This window comes from Eulemur rufifrons, unplaced genomic scaffold, assembly GCF_041146395.1.
Source record: "Eulemur rufifrons isolate Redbay unplaced genomic scaffold, OSU_ERuf_1 scaffold_150, whole genome shotgun sequence".
In the NCBI taxonomy this organism is placed as follows: domain Eukaryota; kingdom Metazoa; phylum Chordata; class Mammalia; order Primates; family Lemuridae; genus Eulemur; species Eulemur rufifrons.
Genome location: NW_027182932.1, coordinates 219,549 through 242,177, shown reverse-complemented (window position 1 = coordinate 242,177; position 22,629 = coordinate 219,549). Strand labels below are relative to the sequence as shown.

The 22,629-nt window shown below is 59.7% G+C and overlaps 1 protein-coding gene across 1 annotated transcript in view; it reads right to left on the bottom strand.

Moving 5' to 3' along the window:
* Nucleotides 1-22,629, bottom strand: part of PARD6G (par-6 family cell polarity regulator gamma) — a 72,183-nt gene that overhangs the window by 19,555 nt on the left and 29,999 nt on the right. Inside the window, exon 2 of the mRNA XM_069464840.1 lies at nucleotides 18,924-19,146. Coding sequence (XP_069320941.1) covers nucleotides 18,924-19,146 — 223 coding nt within the window. The remainder of the gene's footprint in view (nucleotides 1-18,923; nucleotides 19,147-22,629) is intronic.

The window sequence follows — 22,629 nt, the reverse complement described above, 5'->3', positions numbered from 1 at the left end:
TCCGGCCCGTCCTGCCCCGTCCAGCCCTGTCCTGCTCTGTCCTGCCCCGTCCTGCCCTGTCCAGCCCATCCTGCCCCGTCCAGCCCGGAGGGTCCTGTCCTGCCCCGTCCGGCCCATCCTGCCCCATCTGGCCCGTCTGGCCCCGTCCTGCCCCGTGAGAACTGCACGTGGAACACGGGGCTTAGCCGTTTTGAGTTTGGCTTCAGAGCGGATGGAGCTGCGTCCCACAGGCTGGGGCCCCGAGGCACGTGGCACGAGAAGGACCTACCCGCTGTGCACTCATCCGTGAGGACACGCAGCTCAGCCACTTGGGAGGGTCTGTTCATGGATCCTCCACGGCGCAGGCACTCTGGGCGCCAGAGGGAGCAGGGGAGACCCGGCCCCTTCCTCTCGAGGCACAACGAGCCCCACCCACCTTCTCTGCCCTGAAAAGGTGACCAGCCCCCTTCTGTGCCCACGGTGCCTCCTGCCAAGCACGTTTCTTCATGGGCTCCGACCCAGGCCCAGGGTGACAGCTGCTGGCACTGCTCTGAGAGCTGGCCACGTGTGGAGTCCTCCCAGGCCAACAGTTAACAGATGAGGAAACTGAGGCACGAGGGAGCAGAACTGACCCGCCCACGGCCACGTGGCTGCCGAACTGAGGGACGAGGCCTCGCGTTTGCTCACTGAGCTCCCGTCCGCCTGCCCGACTGACCCGCCACACACAGGGCCCGGCTGGATCCCAGGAAGCCAGATCGGGAAAACCTCACGGTCTGGTGCTAATCTCAGACACGCTGAGCTAAAAACACGGGCCAACAGCAAGGACAGGTTCTGAGGAACGTGTTAGGCGATGTCATCGTGGAGCGAACATCACAGTGTACACGCACCCCCGACAGCACCGCCTCCCACACGCTCGGGCTGCAGACCTGTGCACACCAGTGTGTACCTGTGTATCTGAACACCTCCAGACACAGAAAAGGGACAGCAAAGTATGGCACGATGACCTTATGGGACCCCGTCATTACGGGGTACGAGACTGTGCCCAGTGACGGAAGTGAGACGCCTCGGACGTGAGAACTTCCATTCCCGCAGTCTCTGCTGCACTTCAGTTACACACTAAGTCACCGTAAGCCACGGCCCGGGACTCGGTAGCCACACGCCGCCCCGCCCCGCCCCGCCCCGCCCCGCCCCGCCCCGCGCCGCCCCGCCCCGCCACGCCCCGCCCCGCCCCGCGCCGCCCCGCCCCGCCCCGCGCCGCCCCGCCCCGCCCCGCCACACGCCGCCCCGCCCCGCCCCGCCACGCCACGTGCCGCCCCACCCTGACACGCCCCGCCCCGCCACACGCCGCCAGGCCCTGCCACGCCCCGCCACGTGCCGCCCCACCCTGACACGCCCCGCCCCGCGCCGCCCCGCCCCGCCACGTGCCGCCCCGCCCCGCCCCGCCCCGCCACGCCCCGCCACGTGCCGCCCCGCCCCGCCACGCGCCGCCCCGCCACGTGCCGCCCCGCCCCGCCACGCCCCGCCCCGCCACGCCCCGCCACGCCCCGCCACGCGCCGCCCCGCCCCGCCCCGCCCCGCGCCGCCCCGCCACGCCCCGCCCTGCCACGTGCCGCCCCGCCCCGCGCCGCCCCGCCCCGCCACGTGCCGCCCCGCCCCGCCACGCCCCGCCACGCCCCGCACTGGGGACTCGAGTTCCAGTGGAGAACCCACGTGGGCATCGGGGAGACAGGGGCTTGGGGCAGCGATGCAGCTCAGGGCCGGCCCCCCTCAGCCAGCCTCCCCCCTGCAGTTCCCATCTCAGGTACCAAGGTCACCGGCCCCGAGTCCAGACGGCCTGTGTCCCCACAGGGCCTCCCGCGGATGCAAGACAGAAAGGACCCGAGCGGGAGCCTCAAAACCCAGCCCTGCGCTGATGGCCGGTTCCTTTCTCCACCTCCTGCTCCGCGGCTTTTACGATGAAGGGACAAGAAAGGAAACCAGGACCCCAACTTCTCACAGGGACGCAGGGCAGAGCCCACCAGCCCCTCAGGGCCTGTGCTCAGGGGGCGGCAGCCGCCCGCCAGGCTCTGGGCCGGGAAGAGACCAGACTTTGGGAGGAGCCTGCAGAGAAGTCAGGGTGGAACATGATCCCTCACTCGACGTCCCCCGGGTGACACCCGAACACGCTCCCTCCCGACGTCCCCCGGGCGACGCCCGAACACGCTCCCTCCCCACGTCCCCCGGGCGACCCCCGAACACGCTCCCTCCCCACGTCCCCCGGGCGACCCCCGAACACGCTCCCTCCCCACGTCCCCCGGGCGACCCCCGAACACGCTCCCTCCCCACGTCCCCCGGGCGACCCCCGAACACGCTCCCTCCCCACCTCCCCCGGGCGACCCCCGAACACGCTCCCTCCCCACCTCCCCCGGGCGACCCCCGAACACGCTCCCTCCCCACCTCCCCCGGGCGACGCCCGAACACGCTCAGTCCCCACGTCCCCCGGGCGACGCCCGAACACGCTCAGTCCCCACGTCCCCCGGGCGACGCCCGAACACGCTCAGTCCCCACGTCCCCCGGGCGACGCCCGAACACGCTCCGTCCCCACGTCCCCCGGGCGACGCCCGAACACGCTCCCTCCCCACGTCCCCCGGGCGACGCCCGAACACGCTCCCTCCCCACGTCCCCCGGGTGACGCCCGAACACGCTCCCTCCCCACGTCCCCCGGGTGACCCCCGAACACGCTCCGTCCCCACGTCCCCCGGGTGACGCCCGAACACGCTCACTCCCCACGTCCCCCGGGTGACGCCCGAACACGCTCCCTCCCCACGTCCCCCGGGTGACGCCCGAACACGCTCCCTCCCCACGTCCCCCGGGTGACCCCCGAACACGCTCCCTCCCCACGTCCCCCGGGTGACGCCCGAACACGCTCCCTCCCCACGTCCCCCGGGTGACCCCCGAACACGCTCCCTCCCCACGTCCCCCGGGCGACGCCCGAACACGCTCACTCCCCACGTCCCCCGGGTGACCCCCGAACACGCTCCCTCCCCACGTCCCCCGGGTGACCCCCGAACACGCTCCGTCCCCACGTCCCCCGGGTGACGCCCGAACACGCTCACTCCCCACGTCCCCCGGGTGACGCCCGAACACGCTCACTCCCCACGTCCCCCGGGTGACGCCCGAACACGCTCCCTCCCCACGTCCCCCGGGTGACCCCCGAACACGCTCCCTCCCCACGTCCCCCGGGTGACCCCCGAACACGCTCCGTCCCCACGTCCCCCGGGTGACGCCCGAACACGCTCACTCCCCACGTCCCCCGGGTGACGCCCGAACACGCTCCCTCCCCACGTCCCCCGGGTGACGCCCGAACACGCTCCCTCCCCACGTCCCCCGGGTGACCCCCGAACACGCTCCCTCCCCACGTCCCCCGGGTGACGCCCGAACACGCTCCCTCCCCACGTCCCCCGGGCGACCCCCGAACACGCTCCCTCCCCACGTCCCCCGGGCGACCCCCGAACACGCTCCCTCCCCACGTCCCCCGGGCGACCCCCGAACACGCTCCCTCCCCACGTCCCCCGGGTGACGCCCGAACACGCTCCCTCCCCACGTCCCCCGGGTGACCCCCGAACACGCTCAGTCCCCACGTCCCCCGGGTGACCCCCGAACACGCTCCCTCCCCACGTCCCCCGGGTGATCCCCCAACACGCTCCGTCCCCACGTCCCCCGGGTGACACCCAAACACGCTCCCTCCCCACGTCCCCCGGGTGATCCCCGAACACGCTCACTCCCCACGTCCCCCGGGTGACACCCGAACACGCTCCCTCCCCACGTCCCCCGGGTGATCCCCGAACACGCTCCCTCCCCACGTACCCCGGGTGACCCCCGAACATGCTCCCTCCCCACGTACCCCGGGTGACCCCTGAACACGCTCCCTCCCCACGTCCCCCGGGTGACGCCCCAACACAAGAGCAGCTTCAGGTGTGAGCAGAGGCTCCACTGTGTCAAAGGCTGCAGTGCAGCATTAACTGACCTGGCCCCTGTCACCTCCGTGTTCCGGGCTGTCCGCGTGTTGTTCCCACCCCAGACCTGCCCCCGTGGCCGGCTGTGATTCAGCCTGTATTTACATGACACTGCATTGGTTTCCAGAGTGCACCACTATAATTGAAACAACCCAAAATAACTGTTGGCAGAAAAGCCCGTATTTAGAGCAGACCTTGAGCAACTCTCATGGCCGGCACTCAAGCCCGACTTTGCCAACACACCAAACCAACTGTTCTCTTCTCTCTTTCACAGGGTTCACAGCAGCCCACAAAGGAGCCCAGGGAACGCCAGCGAGGGCCTCACTGGACTGCACTCCGCGCGGGACAGGGAACGCCAGCGAGGGCCTCACTGGACTGCACTCCGCGCGGGACAGGGAACGCCAGCGAGGGCCTCACTGGACTGCACTCCGCGCGGGCCGGATCTCTGCACAGCAAGCCGAGTCCAAGGCAAACAGGACACAAGCCCTTTCTGACAGAGGACAGCAGGCACGTGCTTCCGTAGCTCCCCAACAGGCCGGCATGGAATGCCGATGGCGAAACGTCCCCTTTCCTCCCAGTCTGCCGCGAGGACGCTAACCCCACCATCTTCACTTCCTCCATTTACAGCTCGTGGGCAGCCCAGGGGGTCGCCCCGGCCTAGCTCACAGACCCCCTGGAGAGAAACGGCTTCGTGGGTGTCCCCTGGGCATCCCCATCACTCATGGGGTCCTTCTCTCCTCTCCCAGAGCAGGAGGTAAACCCAGGAGGGACTCAACCAGCTTAACACACCAACTGCTGTGTGAGTCGTATTTAACTCATGCTATTGTTGAGCCCGGGGCCTCGAGGAGCAAAACCTGGGCAAAACCCTGTGGTTGGTTCCTGAAACTCTTACTTGTTGATGTTCTTGTTACAATTGATGGTGACAATTCTAAAAATGTGGATTACACGAATAGAAGGCAATAAATTTCACTTCTCTATTTATGTTTACCTGTATTTTTTTTTTTTTTTTTTTTTTTTTGAGACAGAGTCTGGCTCTGTTGCCCGGGCTCGAGTGCCGTGGTGTCAGCCTCGCTCACAGCAACCTCAAACTCCTGGGCTCAAGCGATCCTCCTGCCTCAGCCTCCTGAGTAGCTGGGACTACAGACATGTGCCACCATACCTGGGTAATTTTTTCTATATATAGTTTTAATTGTCCATATAATTTCTTTCTATTTTTAGTAGAGACGGGGGTCTCACTCTTGCTCAGGCTGGTCTCGAACTCCTGAGCTCAAACGATCCACCCGCCTCGGCCTCCCAGAGTGCTGGGATTACAGGCATGAACACCACACCTGGCCATGTTTACCTTTAAATTACACTTAAGCCTGACAAATCAAGAAAAAAACTTTACCCTTGTGAACTTTTTTCAAGTTTTCACATTACTTTTCACATTACTAATTTTCAAGTTTTTAGATTACTTTTTATTGAAGAAAACACAGAAAACAACATAAAATAACCAATTTTTCATTAAATTAGAAAGGATTGTCTTGTTTTTGAAGTTTTTATTCTATTTTCATAATAAAACGCAGTGGCCCCAAGGAAAACGTTTTTCTAGCGTGGCAGCCAGGGTGTTAAGCGGCTGCACAGAGGCTCGAAGCCAACGAAACTCTCTCGAGAAGACTTTTCAAGCAGCTGGATTGCAATATCATGGGGTACGTGGTTCACCCACCGTAGAGCTCACACGTGCAGTATATTCACAGAGCTGTGTGACCGTCACCACTGCCCAGTCCCAGAACGTTTTCCTCGCCCCCTAAGAACTCCAGAGCCCATCACCAGCCACGCCCACCCTCACCTCCCAGCCCAGGGTTGTGACTTTTGCTAGGTCTGCGGATCATTCCAGAGTCTGTCTGCGCAAATACAAGCAAACGTGAGCACAGACTTACTCTCTCCTGCCACTACAGGGGCAGTGTGATGCACACACCATTTAGCACCCCGTGTTTTCCACGTCCTACCTGGAGGAGCCTGGGTTGTAAGAACTGAACAAGGCATCTTCCTGCCACTGCTAAGAAGCTGCCAGGACACCAGTGACAATCTGGACTCGAGTGAGTGAGTCCTCGGGAGGCCGGGGAAGGGTCCGAGGGGCAGAGGCTCCTCAGAGGGGCAAACGCTGGGCTGAGAACCACTGTGTGTTTGTCTCCCACCAGATTGTGTCACCAACAATCCAAGGACACTTCTAGAAGTTTCCCTTTAGGCATCTACCCTGTGAGGCCTGACTTGCACGCGTACCCAGGACCTGTCGACCACTTGGAGAGCTGGACACGTCCACCCCCTGACACCCGCAGAGGAAAACGCCAGGGAGGCTGGGGCAGGGGACACCTGGCCGGGGCACAGGCCTGTGGGAGCTGCACGAGAGGATGCTTCCGGAACTATCTTCCTGTGGCAGGTGGTGTGCACCAGCAGAAAGCCGCTTGCACGAAACACTGGACGTGGCCGGCAGAACGGCTGACCACAGCGTGGCCTGGGGGTCCGGCCGACCCGCCGCAGGCTTTCACGGGCTTTGCACAACTTGCTGGAGTTCCTATCTTTCTTTCCCCTCTGTGTGGTTCCCTGGGCTTCGTCAACCTAGAGGAAGACCCTGTTCGATGGGGGAGGATGAGGAAGGAGTCGTTACTCGAAACACCCCGAGTGCCAGCACAGCCTTGCGGCAACCGGGAAACTCCAGCACGTCCTGGGCTCCGGGGACAGACCCAGCCTCGCTGCCGCAGGCCGCTCGGACACGTGAATTCCTACCGGCTCTCTTAGCTGCTCTCAGGTGATACGCTTGGAAAATACGCAAGCCATTTAGGTTTTAGTCTGCAAGGAAACCAAGTCTACGGAGGCCTGTGACACAGTGAGAACGTATTGCCAGAGTCCTACGGGGAAGCCGCAGACTTAGCCTGGCTGGTTCTTCCTTTGCTGACCTGTAAGTACGAAAGCTGGATTAGATGGTCTTTAAATTCCTTCAGTTTCAAGTTCCCATGATGCCGACACAGCAGGGACTCAATGTTTATTAACTAAACAGGGTCAGACATACGCTCGATACGGGGTGGCCAGGGAGTCATTTGCTGGAGAGGCTGTTTGCGTGGGGACGGACTTGCTCCAAGACAGAAACCTCCTCCCTGGCGCTGACAAACCAGCCCCTAAACCTTGAATGGGTCAGAGGCCCCTAACTCCACCCCGACGATTCTGAACATCAAAACTGCCCGTTTTCATGTTTTTCATGTGCAGGAAGATCAGTGTCAACCGCAGGAGTATTTACATTTCATTAAAAATTCCGGGAGCTGTTGGGGCCCGAAGGCCGGGGCATCCTGCCGCAGAGACACAGTGCCGGCCCCCGGCCCATTCCCGAGAGGAAGCAACCGACGACACGCTCTGCCGCTGGTCCTGGAGTCTGGCCCCGCGAGCGGTCGGGCCTGGCAGGGAGCCCGTCTGGCCTTGGCGTCCTGCTCAGGGGGGTCTGTTTAACTGGCATTTGGGGGCAGATCTGAATCCCCAGGGGAGGGGAGAGCAGATCCCACAGTGGGGCCCGAAGCCCCCCAACTCCCAGCCAGCTCCGGGTCCCGCCTGGGCTGCCGGCACACACTGGAGGGGCATCGTGCTTCCTAAACCACACGGTCTGGTCCACGCACCAACGACCAAGTGGGAAGGAGGCAGGAAGGATGAGAAAGCACACCTGGCTGGAGAGAGGAGGAGCCGTCCCCCGTCTCCCAGTGCCCTGCTAATCCCCTGGCCACACCACCCTCCCTGTGGCCACACCTGTCGGGGGGTGGTGTCTGGGGACAGCGGCGCGGTGGCCTTTCCTGGTGGCTGCAGCACCGGAGCTGCCCAAGGGCTCCGGCCCCGGCTCCCCACACACGAACTGCTCAAGGACGGCAGCCCCAGAGAACTGCTTCCCAGACAGGACTGCAGAGCCGGAGGGGCCCCCTCGGGGGGTGGCCAGGGTGCCTGCACGCCTGAGCGCTGCTCCCTCCTGGGGTCAGCTCAGACTCCCCGGAGTGAGGGAGCTCAGCCTCTCTCAGGGCCCAGAAATTCCCGTCAGAGTCACACGGACGCCTCCACTCTGGCGCCTTCTCTTCCTGGGTCCTGCCTCTGGTCTGGTGTGGTCAGGACACAGGGACAGGGTCCTGCCTCTGGTCTGGTGTGGTCAGGACACAGGGACAGGGTCCTGCCTCTGGTCTGGTGTGGTCAGGGCACAGGGACAGGGTCCTGCCTGTGGTCTGGGGTGGTCAGGGCACAGGGACAGGGTCCTGCCTCTGGTCTGGGTGGTCAGGACACAGGGACAGGGTCCTGCCTCTGGTCTGGTGTGGTCAGGACACAGGGACAGGGTCCTGCCTCTGGTCTGGGGTGGTCAGGACACAGGGACAGGGTCCTGCCTCTGGTCTGGGTGGTCAGGACACAGGGACAGGGTCCTGCCTCTGGCCTGGGGTGGTCAGGACACAGGGACAGGGTCCTGCCTCTGGCCTGGGGTGGTCAGGGCACAGGGACAGGGTCCTGCCTCTGGTCGGGGTGGTCAGGGCACAGGGACAGGGTCCTGCCTCTGGTCTGCTGTGGTCAGGGCACAGGGACAGGGTCCTGCCTCTGGTCTGGGTGGTCAGGGCACAGGGACAGGGTCCTGCCTCTGGTCTGGTGTGGTCAGGACACAGGGACAGGGTCCTGCCTCTGGTCTGCTGTGGTCAGGGCACAGGGACAGGGTCCTGCCTCTGGTCGGGGTGGTCAGGACACAGACACAGGGTCCTGCCTCTGGTCTGGGGTGGTCAGGACACAGGGACAGGGTCCTGCCTCTGGTCTGCTGTAGTCAGGGCACAGGGACAGGGTCCTGCCTCTGGTCTGGGTGGTCAGGACACAGGGACAGGGTCCTGCCTCTGGTCTGGGGTGGTCAGGACACAGGGACAGGGTCCTGCCTCTGGTCTGGGTGGTCAGGACACAGGGACAGGGTCCTGCCTCTGGTCTGGGTGGTCAGGACACGGGGACAGGGTCCTGCCTCTGGTCTGGGGTGGTCAGGACACGGGGACAGGGTCCTGCCTCTGGTCTGGGGTGGTCAGGACACGGGGACAGGGTCCTGCCTCTGGTCTGGGTGGTCAGGACACGGGGACAGGGTCCTGCCTCTGGTCTGGGGTGGTCAGGACACGGGGACAGGGTCCTGCCTCTGGTCTGGGGTGGTCAGGGCACGGGGACAGGGTCCTGCCTCTGGTCGGGGTGGTCAGGGCACGGGGACAGGGTCCTGCCTCTGGTCTGGGGTGGTCAGGACACGGGGACAGGGTCCTGCCTCTGGTCTGGGGTGGTCAGGACACGGGGACAGGGTCCTGCCTCTGGTCTGGGGTGGTCAGGGCACGGGGACAGGGTCCTGCCTCTGGTCGGGGTGGTCAGGGCACGGGGACAGGGTCCTGCCTCTGGTCGGGGTGGTCAGGGCACGGGGACAGGGTCCTGCCTCTGGTCTGGGGTGGTCAGGGCACGGGGACAGGGTCCTGCCTCTGGTCTGGGGTGGTCAGGGCACGGGGACAGGGTCCTGCCTCTGGTCTGGGGTGGTCAGGGCACGGGGACAGGGTCCTGCCTCTGGTCTGCTGTGGTCAGGACACGGGGACAGGGTCCTGCCTCTGGTCTGGGGTGGTCAGGGCACGGGGACAGGGTCCTGCCTCTGGTCTGCTGTGGTCAGGGCACGGGGACAGGGTCCTGCCTCTGGTCTGGTGTGGTCAGGGCACAGGGACAGGGTCCTGCCTCTGGTCTGGTGTGGTCAGGGCACAGGGACAGGGTCCTGCCTCTGGTCTGCTGTGGTCAGGGCACAGGGACAGGGTCCTGCCTCTGGTCTGCTGTGGTCAGGGCACAGGCACAGGGTCCTGCCTCTGGTCTGGGGTGGTCAGGACACAGGGACAGGGTCCTGCCTCTGGTCTGCTGTGGTCAGGGCACAGGGACAGGGTCCTGCCTCTGGTCTGGTGTGGTCAGGACACAGGGACAGCCATGGACGTGGCCCCAGGAGCTCGTGGGGCTCAGTGACGCCATCAGCAAGTGGCGATTATTTCTGAAGTGATTTGCGTTTTCGAAAAGTGTAATTCCTCATCCTTTGATTTGAAACGTCCAGCAAAACCACAGACATGCCAGTGGTAGACATGCCCCATGGACGTTTTACAGGAATCTATATTTATAGGTATGGAGCTACTTTTTGGAGTTTGACGTCAATGTACCAAAACCACAAAATGCTTTCATGGGTACAGAGTTCAGCTTGGGAAGATTAACAAGTTCTGAAGATGGATGGTGGTGATGGTTGTACAGTGTAATTAATGTACTTAATGCTACTAAACTATTAATATATACCTAAAAATGGTCATAGAGGTAAACTGCATGTTGTATGCTTTTTCCAGTACAAAAAGCAAGTAATCAATCTTCGTTATTGTGTGAACACTCTCCTTCACAGCACAGCACCTCCACCCCAGCCCGGCCCCCTGTGTGCTCCGCGTGTGTCTGGGGGGCCGCAGGCCCGGGGGGAACCGGGGTCCCCTCCACAAACGACCGCGCAGGATGGGCAGCTCCAAGCCCAACTGCGAGTCCCCCCCCCCCCGTGTCCTGGGCCACAAGACAAACTTGCTGCAAAGCAGCCCGGGCTTCTGGGCAGCAGGACACAGGTGGCCTGTGGGCGCGTGACGACCCTATGACAAGCCATTTTCCAGCAGGAAAGGATGGAAAGTACAGAGACAAAGGCAAAAACAGGAAAAGAAACTGCCGTGCAAGAGGAAATCCAAATCTTGCTTACGCATCTGGAAAAGAAAAAAGTTCACAGTGGAAATTTTTATGCCCCTGGACTGAGACCGGTGCAGGTAAATCCCTTCCCCGGGACCGACTCTGCACTCCGCACACTAAAGAAGGGTCCTCCCAGCCACGGACGGACCACGTGGCCCTAGCGTGACGCTGGGCCCGGGACCGGGTCTGGGTTCTGCGCGTGACTGAAACACAGCCCCCACCAGAGACCGGGGACCCCCGGCTGGGGCCGCCCCCGCGCCCTCCGTCACGGCGGCCACACCCGCACACACCTGCGGCGACTTCCAGACAACCGCGCCTGCGAACCGTATCCACAGCGCTTGACTTTTCTTGAAGCTTCAGTTTCGTCATGTGCAAACTGAGGATTACACAGCTTAGCTTGCTGTGAGAGTCACATGATGATCTAAAAACTCCTTGGTTAACAGTGAAATTCTGAGTGTTCCTGCGTGTTCCCAGGCAGGGCTCGCCGAGCTCCGTGCCGTGAGTCCCGGGGGAGCCCAGCCCCGGCCGCCCCGGCCGCCCCGGCTCTGGGGCCGGGCTGAGCACCGCACGGCGTTTCACCCCGAGCCCGAGACACTGGTGCAAGAGGCCCCGGCCATGTGGGGAGTCATCGCTAAGGGTCCCTGCAGCACACAGGGCATCAAAGGCGACTTTCAGGGAGCTGTGGGTGCTAAAGGGGAAGAAACGGACGTAACCCAGCAGGACGACACAGGCAGGGACAGAAAAACCAGAGCGCGAGGTGCCGGCATCCCCGAGGCCTGGCTGTGCTTCAGCGAAAGTGTGACTGGACGGTCTTCCTGGGCCGCCGTGGGGGAGCCGGGACGCTGTGGCAGGCGGGAGGTGCGGCCCTTCCCGCTCCCTGAAACCACGCGGAGCGTCTCCCTCCACTTAGCGGCTGCTCCCTGGTGGGAAGCCGCACTCAGCAGGCAGAGCCGCGTCTGGTCCGTTTGCCGCAGCACCGGAGGGGCCTCCCACGCACCTGGTGGGCCCGGGACCACCGCCCAGCTTGCCTGCCTGCAGCGGCCAGGTGGGCGCCGGGGCTCTGCCGCAGGGTTGAGGCACAGGCGGCGGGAGTGGCGCCTCCCTCTGCAGCGCACGGCAGTGCACGGCTGTCACCTGCCCTGGGAACAGAGACCGCCCTGCCGTGCCATCCGGGGAGGGCTCCTGCCAACACAGGCAGCCTGGAAACCACTCACGTCGGCTGGGGATCGACGCCGGCCTGAATCTGAGACGAAAGCCGCAGACTGTGCCTGCAGGCCCGGCCCTGCTTCCCACTGAACGCAGACACGCAAACGCGTTCATCCCACGCCGCGGCCACTCTGCCGTGACGGAAACAACAAAATGACAACTTTCAGCCAGGCGACACTTTGGCTACGGTGCCGGGTGTGACCTGCTCCCAGGCGGCGGCGCCCACTCTGACTTGGCCGAACGTCAGCCGGACAGACCCCCGGTGTCTCGCCGCAGCCAGGCCGGGAGGAACGTCCACTCACGACACACACCAGGTGCCTGGGGCAGCCGGAACCTGGCGGGTCCCTCTCGCCCTGGGGCCGGGTGTCCCGGCAGGACGGCGGCCACCACAGCTCCGGCCAGGCCCTGTGGCCTCCACTCAGCATCCACGTGGGAAATGCGAAGGTCGGAGTTTCCAGGCCGCACGGTAACAGTCTTCAAAGACGTGTTTTTTTCAAGTGACAAAGAACCAATTCAAATGTCACTCTAATGCCCTAAGGAGAGGGCCACTGGCAATATATATTTGAGTTCAAAATACACATATCTTTTCACCCAGCAAGGCCATTTCTACTATTTTACCCGAGAGAGAGAACTTGGCAAGTACCTAAAAATGCTCAGCAGTTTACAATAATGAGAAATTGGAACAATTTAAAGAAATACCAACTCATAATGGATTGATTACACTTTGTGAAACCCACATAACTGATACGTCCACCCTAAAAGGATAATGCCTATCTACAAACATCTGCAAAAGACAGAACAACAATGCTGGGTTGAAACAACGTCCGTGGCACGTGCATTCCAATCCTGCCTCTGTGGGGCCACACGCACTGGTCGCATCCCTAGGGAGACGCCTGCAGGGCGGGCAGGGCGGGCAGGGGCTGCAGGCAGCCGTGGAGGGGGCTGTGGAGGCGGCCGTGGAGGGGCAGGAGGGGCAGGGCGGGCAGAGCGGGCAGGGCGGGCAGGGCGGGCAGGAGGGGCAGGAGGGGCAGGGCGGGCAGGGCGCTGTCCCAGCCCTGCGAGCGGCCTTCACGTGGGCGCCTGGAGGACGCCCCGGGTCTTCTGGGCGGGGCCGAGCTTTGTCCCCTGCAATGAGCCGGTCAGCACATTCCCTGCTCCCCGCTCTCCCACTCCAGGGCCAGCGTGGCTCTGGGCATTCCGTGTTCTCCATGTTCCCACCACAGAGTGCTGGGAGACTTTCTGCCTTTTTTTAAATAAAAAAAAAAAAGGAAATCCTTCAAATGCACAAACTCCCAGGAATCCATGGCGATTAGAGAAGCAAACATGTCCTGTGGAAACGGTTCTGCACCGGCGTAAACCCCCGCCCTGTGTCCCTGCAGCACAGGGGCCAAGTGGGGCTACTTAGCAAAAACACACCTCTCCCCCGCCCCCAACACATGTAACCCCAAACCCTGGGCATCCGAGGAAAGAGAATAAAATGGGGACGGGATCACAGCGGTTAAATTCTGACCGCTGAACTCAGTGCTTCCAGCTGAGCAGTGAACCCCCAATTCAAAAACCAAACACACCTCTAGGCACTTGCCTAAGAACCAAGAAGAGGCCGGGCGCGGTGGCTCACGCCTGTACCCCTAGCACTTTGGGAGGCAGAGGCCAGAGGATCGCTTGAGGTCAGGAGTTCAAGACCAACCCGAGCCAGGCCAGACCCTGTCTCTACCAAAAATAGAAAAATTAACCGGGGGTGGCACCCGTAGTCCCAGCTACTCAGGAGGCTGAGGCAGGAGGATCGCTTGAGCCCGAGAGTCGGAGGTTGCAGTGAGCTATGACGACGCCACTGTGCGCTAGCCCAGGTGCAGAGCGAGACCCTGTCTCACAAAAACCAAAACAAAACAAAACAAAAAAACCCACCAAGAACATTGATTATGAGCAGCACTGATGCGCGTGATACTCTGAGAGCCCCTAGGGTCCACAGCCAAACTCTCCATCATTCTGTGCTTCACTCTGAAGAACATCCCTTACTTTTCCAGCAACTCACTTGAGTGAATCACAGCAAACACAGCCCTTTGCGCAACTTCTGATACAACAAAAAGTTGACAACTGTGTTCTCCTCATCCTATTAATAGGGACCCAAAGAATGTCTAGAATGCCAAGAACAGTTAACAGACACATGCAAATGTGCAATGCTTATGTTTACTTTAAAAGTGCACAGTTCAGAATCCTCTAATTGTGCTGAAAATCCTTCAGTGCGATGAAGCCTTCACACTCCCCAGGGAGGAGACTCAGGCCTTCCCGTGGCTCCCGGCAAAGTGTGTCCTGCCTGGAGGTGAGTAACAAGCCCAGGGGTATGCTGGTATTTGCAGGATTTATTTGATGGATAAGGGGTGAAAAATCACTGTTTGCACTTCCTGTTTATTCTGGATAAAAAGAGATACCCTGCGTATCTATCTTTTGCCGGTCTTGGTTCTGTGTTCTCGGACTCGGGCCGGCTTCCCAAGGCATTCCTGCTTCCTGCGGCCCTGGGGGGCAGGGGACAGACAAGCGAGTCCTTAACACCCACTGGGTCTGCAAGCCAGACGCCGCCACATGAGTCCATGCTCCCCGACACAGCCACTGCCTTCTGGCAACCGCTGTTCTCCCCGGGACTTAGCAGAGGGGCAAAGCACCCGGGAAGGCAGGATGACGGCTGCCGTCTGCCCAGGGGAGCCTGCAGCTTCTCAGGCCCTGGGCAGACGCAGGACAGGCCGAGCAAACACAGGGGGACGACGCTGGTGGGTCCTGCACCTCGGGGGGCAGAAATGCCACGTAGCACACGCTGAATGCCTCGATGCCCCTCGAGGACAAAAGCCAAGGCACTCCTAGACTGTTACCCGAGCCCCAAACCAAGAGGGATTCTTAACCTGGTATGTGCCAAGCGCCCGCCCATGAGGCGGTGATGCCTAGGAACTCTCCTCAGAACAGCATTCTTGAAGGCATAGAATGCAGGGGATTACAAAGGAAATAAATTATTTTGAAGACAATTAAAGCAAATGTGTGATACAGTACTATATGTGCTTTCATGTTAATGTGTTACATAACAACACGTACCATTGTTTTAAATACAGATTACTGTAAATGATGTGGAGGATATCTGAATACAACGACCACGCGACAGGAAAATGTGTGGGTTCTGCTGGTCACGCAGCGACAGGTCCAGCCACCCCCATTCCTGGTAAGGACCAGGGAGGGAGCTCCGGCCACCAGGCCCCCTGTGCCCCACCCAGGGGCCTCTCAGAGAGGTACAGGAGGTTTCCTGTCACCAGGGGAAGAGAGGATTTTTTAAAAATTGGACTACGTTAATTAGAAAGCCAAAGTACCCACATACATTGAGATTGGCTGAATTTTGGAAACAAAGGCTGGAGACAAACCCGGGAAGCCTCACCCGGGAACGCGGCTCGTCTCCGAGGGGGCGAGAGTCCCGCGCCAGCAGCCGCCCGGGAATCAGCACTTCCGTCCTGACGGCTTCACCGCGACACAATCCGCACGAAGTTCACCCACTTAACTCCATGGCTGTTACTATCTTCATGCAGATCTCTGGTTCCAGAACATTTCCATCACCCCGAAAAGAACCCTTGACCCTCCTAATTCTCCCCTCCCCCAGCCCCTGGCAACCGTGACTCTACCTGTTGTCCCTATCTGCCCATTCTGCCTATTCTGGACTCTTCCCTTATGGCGGATTCTTGCCATTCATGGCGGTTTGTTCTGTCAAACCAGCACAGCACTGAGCCAGTGAGCGGGGACCACGGCTCCCGGGGGGATACGGGGGGCGGGGGGAGCTCCTGCCAGCCTCAGGTGACGACATGCCGTCAACACAGAACCTTGAGTAACGGGAGCCAACCGCGAGCGTCACCACACGCAGGTGACCTGCGCTGGCTTCTCGGCACGGTGTTCGAGGCTCGCCCGCCGGCCATCGTCACTTCTCTTTACGGCCGAGTCCTGCCGCGTTGCACGGACGTGTGCACTCTGTCCCCTCGCCGGCGGGAGGCCCGTGGGCTGCTCCCTCTGGCTGCCGTGCACGTCTGTGTGCGTGTGTTTGCGGGGATGCGTTTTTCCACGTGCTGGTGTTTTTGAGGGTTTTTACGTCTACCGTCATGAGGAAAGCTGGCTGTGGTTTCACTGCCACGTCCCTGTGTGGTTTGGGGGAAGAGATTATTTCCAACGACAGATTAATTTTGTTAACATAGTTGAGGGTTTATTTCGAATGTCTTAGAAGAATGCTGACTGTTCATTTGTGATAGTTTCCTCTTAAAATACATTTAAATGGGTCAGTGCGCAGGAGTGATTGAGTGACAGAGGGGGTGTGGCTGCTGTGGAATCGTGGCGAGAGCGTGACAGCGACCCACACCGCCCACCCCTGCTGCAGTGACAAGCCGTGGGACGGTGGACGTCGGCTCTGGGGCTCGGGCTCACTTCTGCCCCCACCACGACGGATGCCGGCTTGGGGTGACACTGCTGTCACACAGACCAGCAGGTCTGTCCCAGACACGGGGGCACCTGGCTGCCCACGGCTGCACAGCCACCCTGACACTCGCAGCTCAGAGGCCACCACCTGGCGGCAGAGCTGAGGACAGAGCGCGCGTGACCAGCCAGCGGCCCGGGCGGCCAGGACGTCTTCCTACCCACCCCTCACAGCCGCCCGCGAGGCAGGTGCAGCTGTCCCACCCTGCAGACGGGGACACGGATGCTCGCAGGGTGACGCGCACAGCTGCGTCACAGGCCAGTGGAAGGCGGGTGCTGGGGTCTCCCTGCTCCAGGCTGGGACGTGACAGAGAAAAGGCAGCCGCTGTCGGCAACACCCTCGGGCCGAAAACACGAAATCTAGAAACACCAAAGCAGCCGGCATAACTCTAGGCTACTCCTCTGAGGACAGGGGAAGAGGGAAAAGTCAATGATGCGGGCGGGATGCGGCCTGGGCCGGCTGGCAGAGAGCAGGGCCGGGTCGGAGCTGCGGGCGGTCGGCGCCCCCCTGCAAGGCGCAGACCCGTTCCTGTCTCACCTGGGCGCCCGTTCCTGTCTCACCTGGGCGCCCGTTCCTGTCTCACCTGGGCGCCCGCGAGTCAGCGGCGGGGCTGCCCACCCGGCCGGCCCGAGGGCAGAGCGCCCTCTGCCGGCCTTCAAACCCACCTCCGCGGGTCGGGACGGAAAAGCCGGTTTCCCGCACGGGGTCGCGAAGCCGTGTGCACGTCTGCCGTTTACACGCTGCTGCTCAGCCTGCGCTGCGAGAGCCGGCGCCGTGGTCCGGGACCGGGCACAGCCGGGAACAAGCCCCGCTCTGCTCCCGGTTGGGTGGGGACGGACAGCAAACCAGCCCTGGGGACAGCGAGCAAGACGCGGAGAAGGCAGACCACGAGGACGGAGAACGGAGCGACGGGGAACACCCCGGGCTGCGGGACAGAGCGTGGGAGACCAGGCCTTCCTGCCGCGCGGGGGCAGGTGCGGACACCTGAGCGGTGCGAAGTCACAGAGCTCCAGGCGGGGGCAGGGGGTGGCCGCCCGTCCCAGGCCCAGCCAGGCGGCAGGCGGAGAGGGGGACAGAGAGCAGGGGGTGGGCACGCTGGCCTGCGGCCGGGCCCCGACCCCCTGGCGGCCCAGGGACTAGCGAGGACCCGACCCCCTGGCGGCCCAGGGACTGGCAGGGCCCCGACCCCCTGGCGGCCCAGGGACTGGCGGGGCCCCGACCCCCTGGCGGCCCAGGGACTAGCAAGGAAGCTAAGCTCAGGCCGCCCCTCGGCCACCCTGAGGAGGTGACGCCCTGCTGGCTTCTCGGCACGGTCAGAAGGACACCCGGGCCCGGCAAGCACAGGTCAGCGGGTTCCACCCTCACGGACAGAACAACGGCACAGCTGGTGCCGGCAGGGCACATCGCAAAGGCCGGCACTCAGGGTCACTCAGGGTCACTGGACGGGCAGGTGCCGTCCGTGCCCGCGGTGCAGCGGAGGCAGGCACTGGGGGGCCCGGTCTGCGGACAGGAACTGGGCAGTCCCCCGCCCAGGACACGGCGGTCCTTCCCCGGGTGCCAGCTCAGCCCTCCCTCCCGACTCCCCGAGACGCCCGTGTGGCGCAGTGGCGCAGTGCGCGCACCAAGCAGCCGCGATGCGCTGCAGCCTGGTGTCCCAGGCAGCCAGGGCTCACCCTGCGCACAGTAGGTCCTCCCACGCAAGGAGGGGCAGATCGATTAGGAAAACCACGATTATGATTCCACAACATCCAGCCTCCCCTGCAGGTGGCCTCTCCCTCAGCGTATTCTTTTGGAATGACGACGTTCCCCCAAGTTTAGAGATGAAAAATTCCAAATGCGGTTCGGGGACGCGAGCAGCGCGAGGTCCCACAGCGCGGCCCTCCCCGCCCTTCCAGCCTTCAGCTGGGTCGGTGATTCATTTTGACACGGAACAGTATTTCTATCACCTGCTGCCAAAGCCAGGCCGTCAGCGTTAAAAGTTCGCCAAAGTTGTAACGTAAAGTTAACATTGTTTCCCAATCCTGGAAAGACTGGCGGGTACGAGCCAGTGGCCCCGCGTTACATTCCTGCCCCGCCGACCGCTGCCTCTGCACGGCCTAGTTCACTCGCCTCCAGTTCCAATACCAAAAGCATCAACAGTACTTTTCCCTCAGTATTTAAAAGTCAGAAGTCAACATTATTTAAGGTGGAAAATGCAGTCAGTTTAAACATTTTAAGTCTTTCCAATAAATAAATGTTGACCCAAACCATTTCAACTTCCTTAATCTCCCACTACAAGCTGGAAAACAGAATCACATGGTCCTGTGATTATATATTTTTTAAATGTTATAATTATATAATAATGAAGTATTATTGATAATACTTTACATTATTAAATATAATATATAATTTGATATAATTAAATTAAATGTACTAGATATTATGAATATAATAACGTAATTAAATTATATGACTATTTCTTAAACGATCGCTAAGCGAGGTTGGCAGGCCAGCCTCCCGGGTACCTCGTTTCTGGATGAAGACCCTGAGCAGCGGATTCGCGCTGGAGACGGCCTTGCAGAAGTTGTCATCGTTGTTGATGGGCAGGAGGTCGCCGTGCACGTCCGCGTAGCCGATGGTCACGTCGCTGTTGGAGATGCGGTGGGTGTGCACAACCAGCTTGTAGAAGTCCTCAAACCTCCCCGGCTTGTGCCGGTCCAAGGAGAACCTTCGGAATTCCGCCCCAAACTAAAATGCAAGAGACCAGAGTAAACACCAGAAAAAGAGAGCCAGAAATAAGGGGCGTTGACTTAATAAACAAACGTTTGCTGAGCTCCTGGAGGCCCTGGGACACAGTGGCATTGTCTCCGTTTTCACGCAGGTCACCGTGAGCAAACAAGGAATGTCACTGAGGAAGAGGAACCTGAAGGAATTGAAAATTGTAGTGAGCACGGCTCAGCTCCTTCATCCACACGGACCCAGGACAGCTCCCTCACGTACATCCGGAGGGCGGGACGGCACAGGCCATGGCGCTCAGGTGGTAGGAGAAGCCAGGTCAAAACTAACATAAATGTGACGGGTAGCACGAAACAAGAGTCCATGCTCACGGGCTTAGAGAGCTCAGAGGCAAGAGAGGGCCTGATGAAACCTCAGGACTTTTTCCTAAGCGCAAGGGAAAGCCCTTAAGGGTTTTAATTTTAAGGCAGGAAGTGTTTTGATTTGATTTGTATTTTAATAGGATCAAATGGCTACATTTCAAAAGAATCAGAAACGGAAGTAAAACTCAAAGAATGAAGGACTCCCAGTCAAACACTGTGCTTCACGCAGCCGCAGGAGACAAGAGGGCAGGTTCTGGGACTTGCAGGATGACGGAGAAGGGCTCCCTTCAAAAGACAGCATTGACACGGCCCTTTGGATCTGTGATTCGGTGGCCTGACTTGGGAGATGCCTGGGGACCAGCCTCCTTCCCAGCAGCCCCTGGCCTGGCCCGATACCCACGGAGCAGCCTCCCGGGCTCCAGCCGCCCTTCAGGAGAGGCCCCTGGGTTTGGGCTTAGGACCGCTGGCCCCTCCACCCGGCACTAGGGACCTCTGCTCACCAGGGGGTGCAGACCGCGCTCTTCCTCGACGCAGCTGAAAACTAAGTATATCGGATGGAATACACAGGCAGTCCCTGGGGGACAGGTGGGGCACAATCCTGAGAACATCTGCAGGTCAGAGTGTGTGCAGCTCAGACCCCTGGTGACCACACATGGTAGTGACGGCAACACCACCACGACGGCTCCCGTGGTGATCACAGTACACGTGATGCTGTGTCATCCCCGGACCGTAATAAGAAGTTACAGAGACTACTGTGCTTTTTAATCCAAACAAACAAAAAACAAACTCATACAAAAGGTTTGACAGGAGATAGGAGAAAAGTCAAAAAAGAATATTAGGTTATTAAGTACGAAATGCCCGATGTCCTTAAGTACTAAGTTAGACAGTTGATATCTCTGATATTTCAATTTGACACTTGTTTTATGTTTATTGTGAAGGTACATCAGTCTTTCAAACACATGGTTTGGCTTGTGATTATTCTTCCAATTTTTTTTTAGAGCAAGTTTTGTGAAAACATGGATAAGTCAAAAATTCGTGTTATTTTCGAATACGAGTTCTGTTGTAGAACCAGTGCAACGCAGACAGCTCAAAGTATCAATGAAGGATGTGGCTAAGGAACGCACAGTACGCTGGTGGTTTGAGAAGTTCCATTCTGGTGATTTTCATCTTGAAAATGAGCCACATGGGAGACCTGAGACCAAGGTGGATAATGCTGAGCTGAAAGCTGTCGCGGAGGCGAATCCATCTCAACCTACGCACGAATTAGCAGCAAGGTTTGACGTTACTATTCCAACAACATTGGACCATTCGAAACAAATGGGCAGGTAAAGAACCTGGGTAGATGGGTTCTGCGTGAATTAAACAAGAGTCAGAAGAGAAATCGTCTCGAAGCTTGCCTTTCTTTGCTGTCACAACATAAAGGTGAACCATTTCTACATTGTGTTGTTATATGTGATGAAAAATGGATTCTCTTTGCCAATCGCGAGCATTCGGCATGATGGTTGGGGTCAAGATGAAGTGCCGAAACCCAGTACAAAACCGAATATTCATCAAGAAAAAGCTAATGGTGTCCATTTGGTGTCCGGCGCTGGTATTATTCACTGCAGCTTCATGGAACCTGGTCTACAGATGACAGCGGATTCTAGTGCAGCCAACTGGATGAAATGATGAGGATGCTTGTGATTAAGCAGCCGAGACTGGTCAACAGAGACAGGCCAATCCTCTTGCAAGACAACACTCTACACTTTTGATTCAAAATGAGACATTTCATATTTAATGACCTAATATTACAGGTTAACACTCAATGTTCCATCAACGCTAGGCCAACAGGAGTGTTAACTTACTTTGATCTTCTCACCACACCAACAATAACCTTTCCATTCCAGTAATGAACCCCCTGTGCTGCTCAGGAGCAGCTGGCCTCTCCCTGGAGCACCGTCTCGCACACGCTCCGTTATTCTCACTCACCCTTTACAATCGTCCCCACAGTGGAGCGACTGGAGCCCGATGTCTTCCCCGCGCATGGCGGCGTCCGGCCTTCTCCAGACGCTTAATTATTTCTACTGTCGTTTCCACTGGAATCACCTTTCTCTTCGCTGCCGGCTCCCCTGGACTTGCTGTGGACTCCGCTTCGCAGGCTTGGCCATCAGGGCGAACACAGACTCACAGAATCGAATTTAAAAGTTAAGTGAAAGCGGCGCCGTGTGTAGACCGCGTGCGCAGGGACCAGGCGCTGCGCCAGTGAGCCGCGTGCCGCGTGGCTGGTTCACGTGCGTGGAAGGAAGCCGTTCCCGAATTATGAATGTCATTATTTAATGATACATTTTCCTTATAGGGAGCCTTGGGAGCCCATTCGTAAGCTCAGAATGTCGTCAAGTCGGGTCGTCAGTAATCTGGGGACTGGCTGCCTAGAAAAATTAAGTGTCTACAGTTTACACAAAACTAGTCACTATATCATCTGGACATCACTGTCAATGAGTGAGGAGCAAATCATCTAAAATCATACGTGTTTGCATCAGAATCACCGGGAGGGTCATCAGAGCCTGTTCTGGGGTGTGACCCAAGAATCTGCATTTCTGACAAGTTCCCAGAGGGAGCCGAGGCCCTTGCTCTGGGGACCACACACGGAGAACCACCGGTTTTACGGGCAATCAGCGCCAGACCTGACATTCGGCAGATTCTCTCAATGAAACTGACTCCCTGAGAACAGACAGATCTCCTTTCCCACCTCCCCTTCGAAAAGCACTTCCCCAGGTTACCAAAAGCAAAACAAACCTCTCACCCACCCTGCATAGCCTCCAGGAACAAGGAAGCCTCCAGAACACAACAATGGGACAGTTCAAAATACAGGTTTGGGACAAGCCACATTCTATGATTAATCAAAACTCCTGAAGCTGTTTCCCATGTGGCAGCAGAGAAAGTAGCCTGACCCCAGAACCTGGCGTCTGGCCACAGTCACACCTCTGAGTGCAGCTGTGCCTAAGAGGGGTGGGGGGAAGAGCTATTGTCAGAGGGTCTGTTGCAGACCCCACGCCCTTCCCCCATTATCCAAAGATGAGCATTACATTTCTTCTTGGTATGTGACACAAGGATACACCACCAGCCGGCCCGGCATGTGGGCAACGCAGATTCT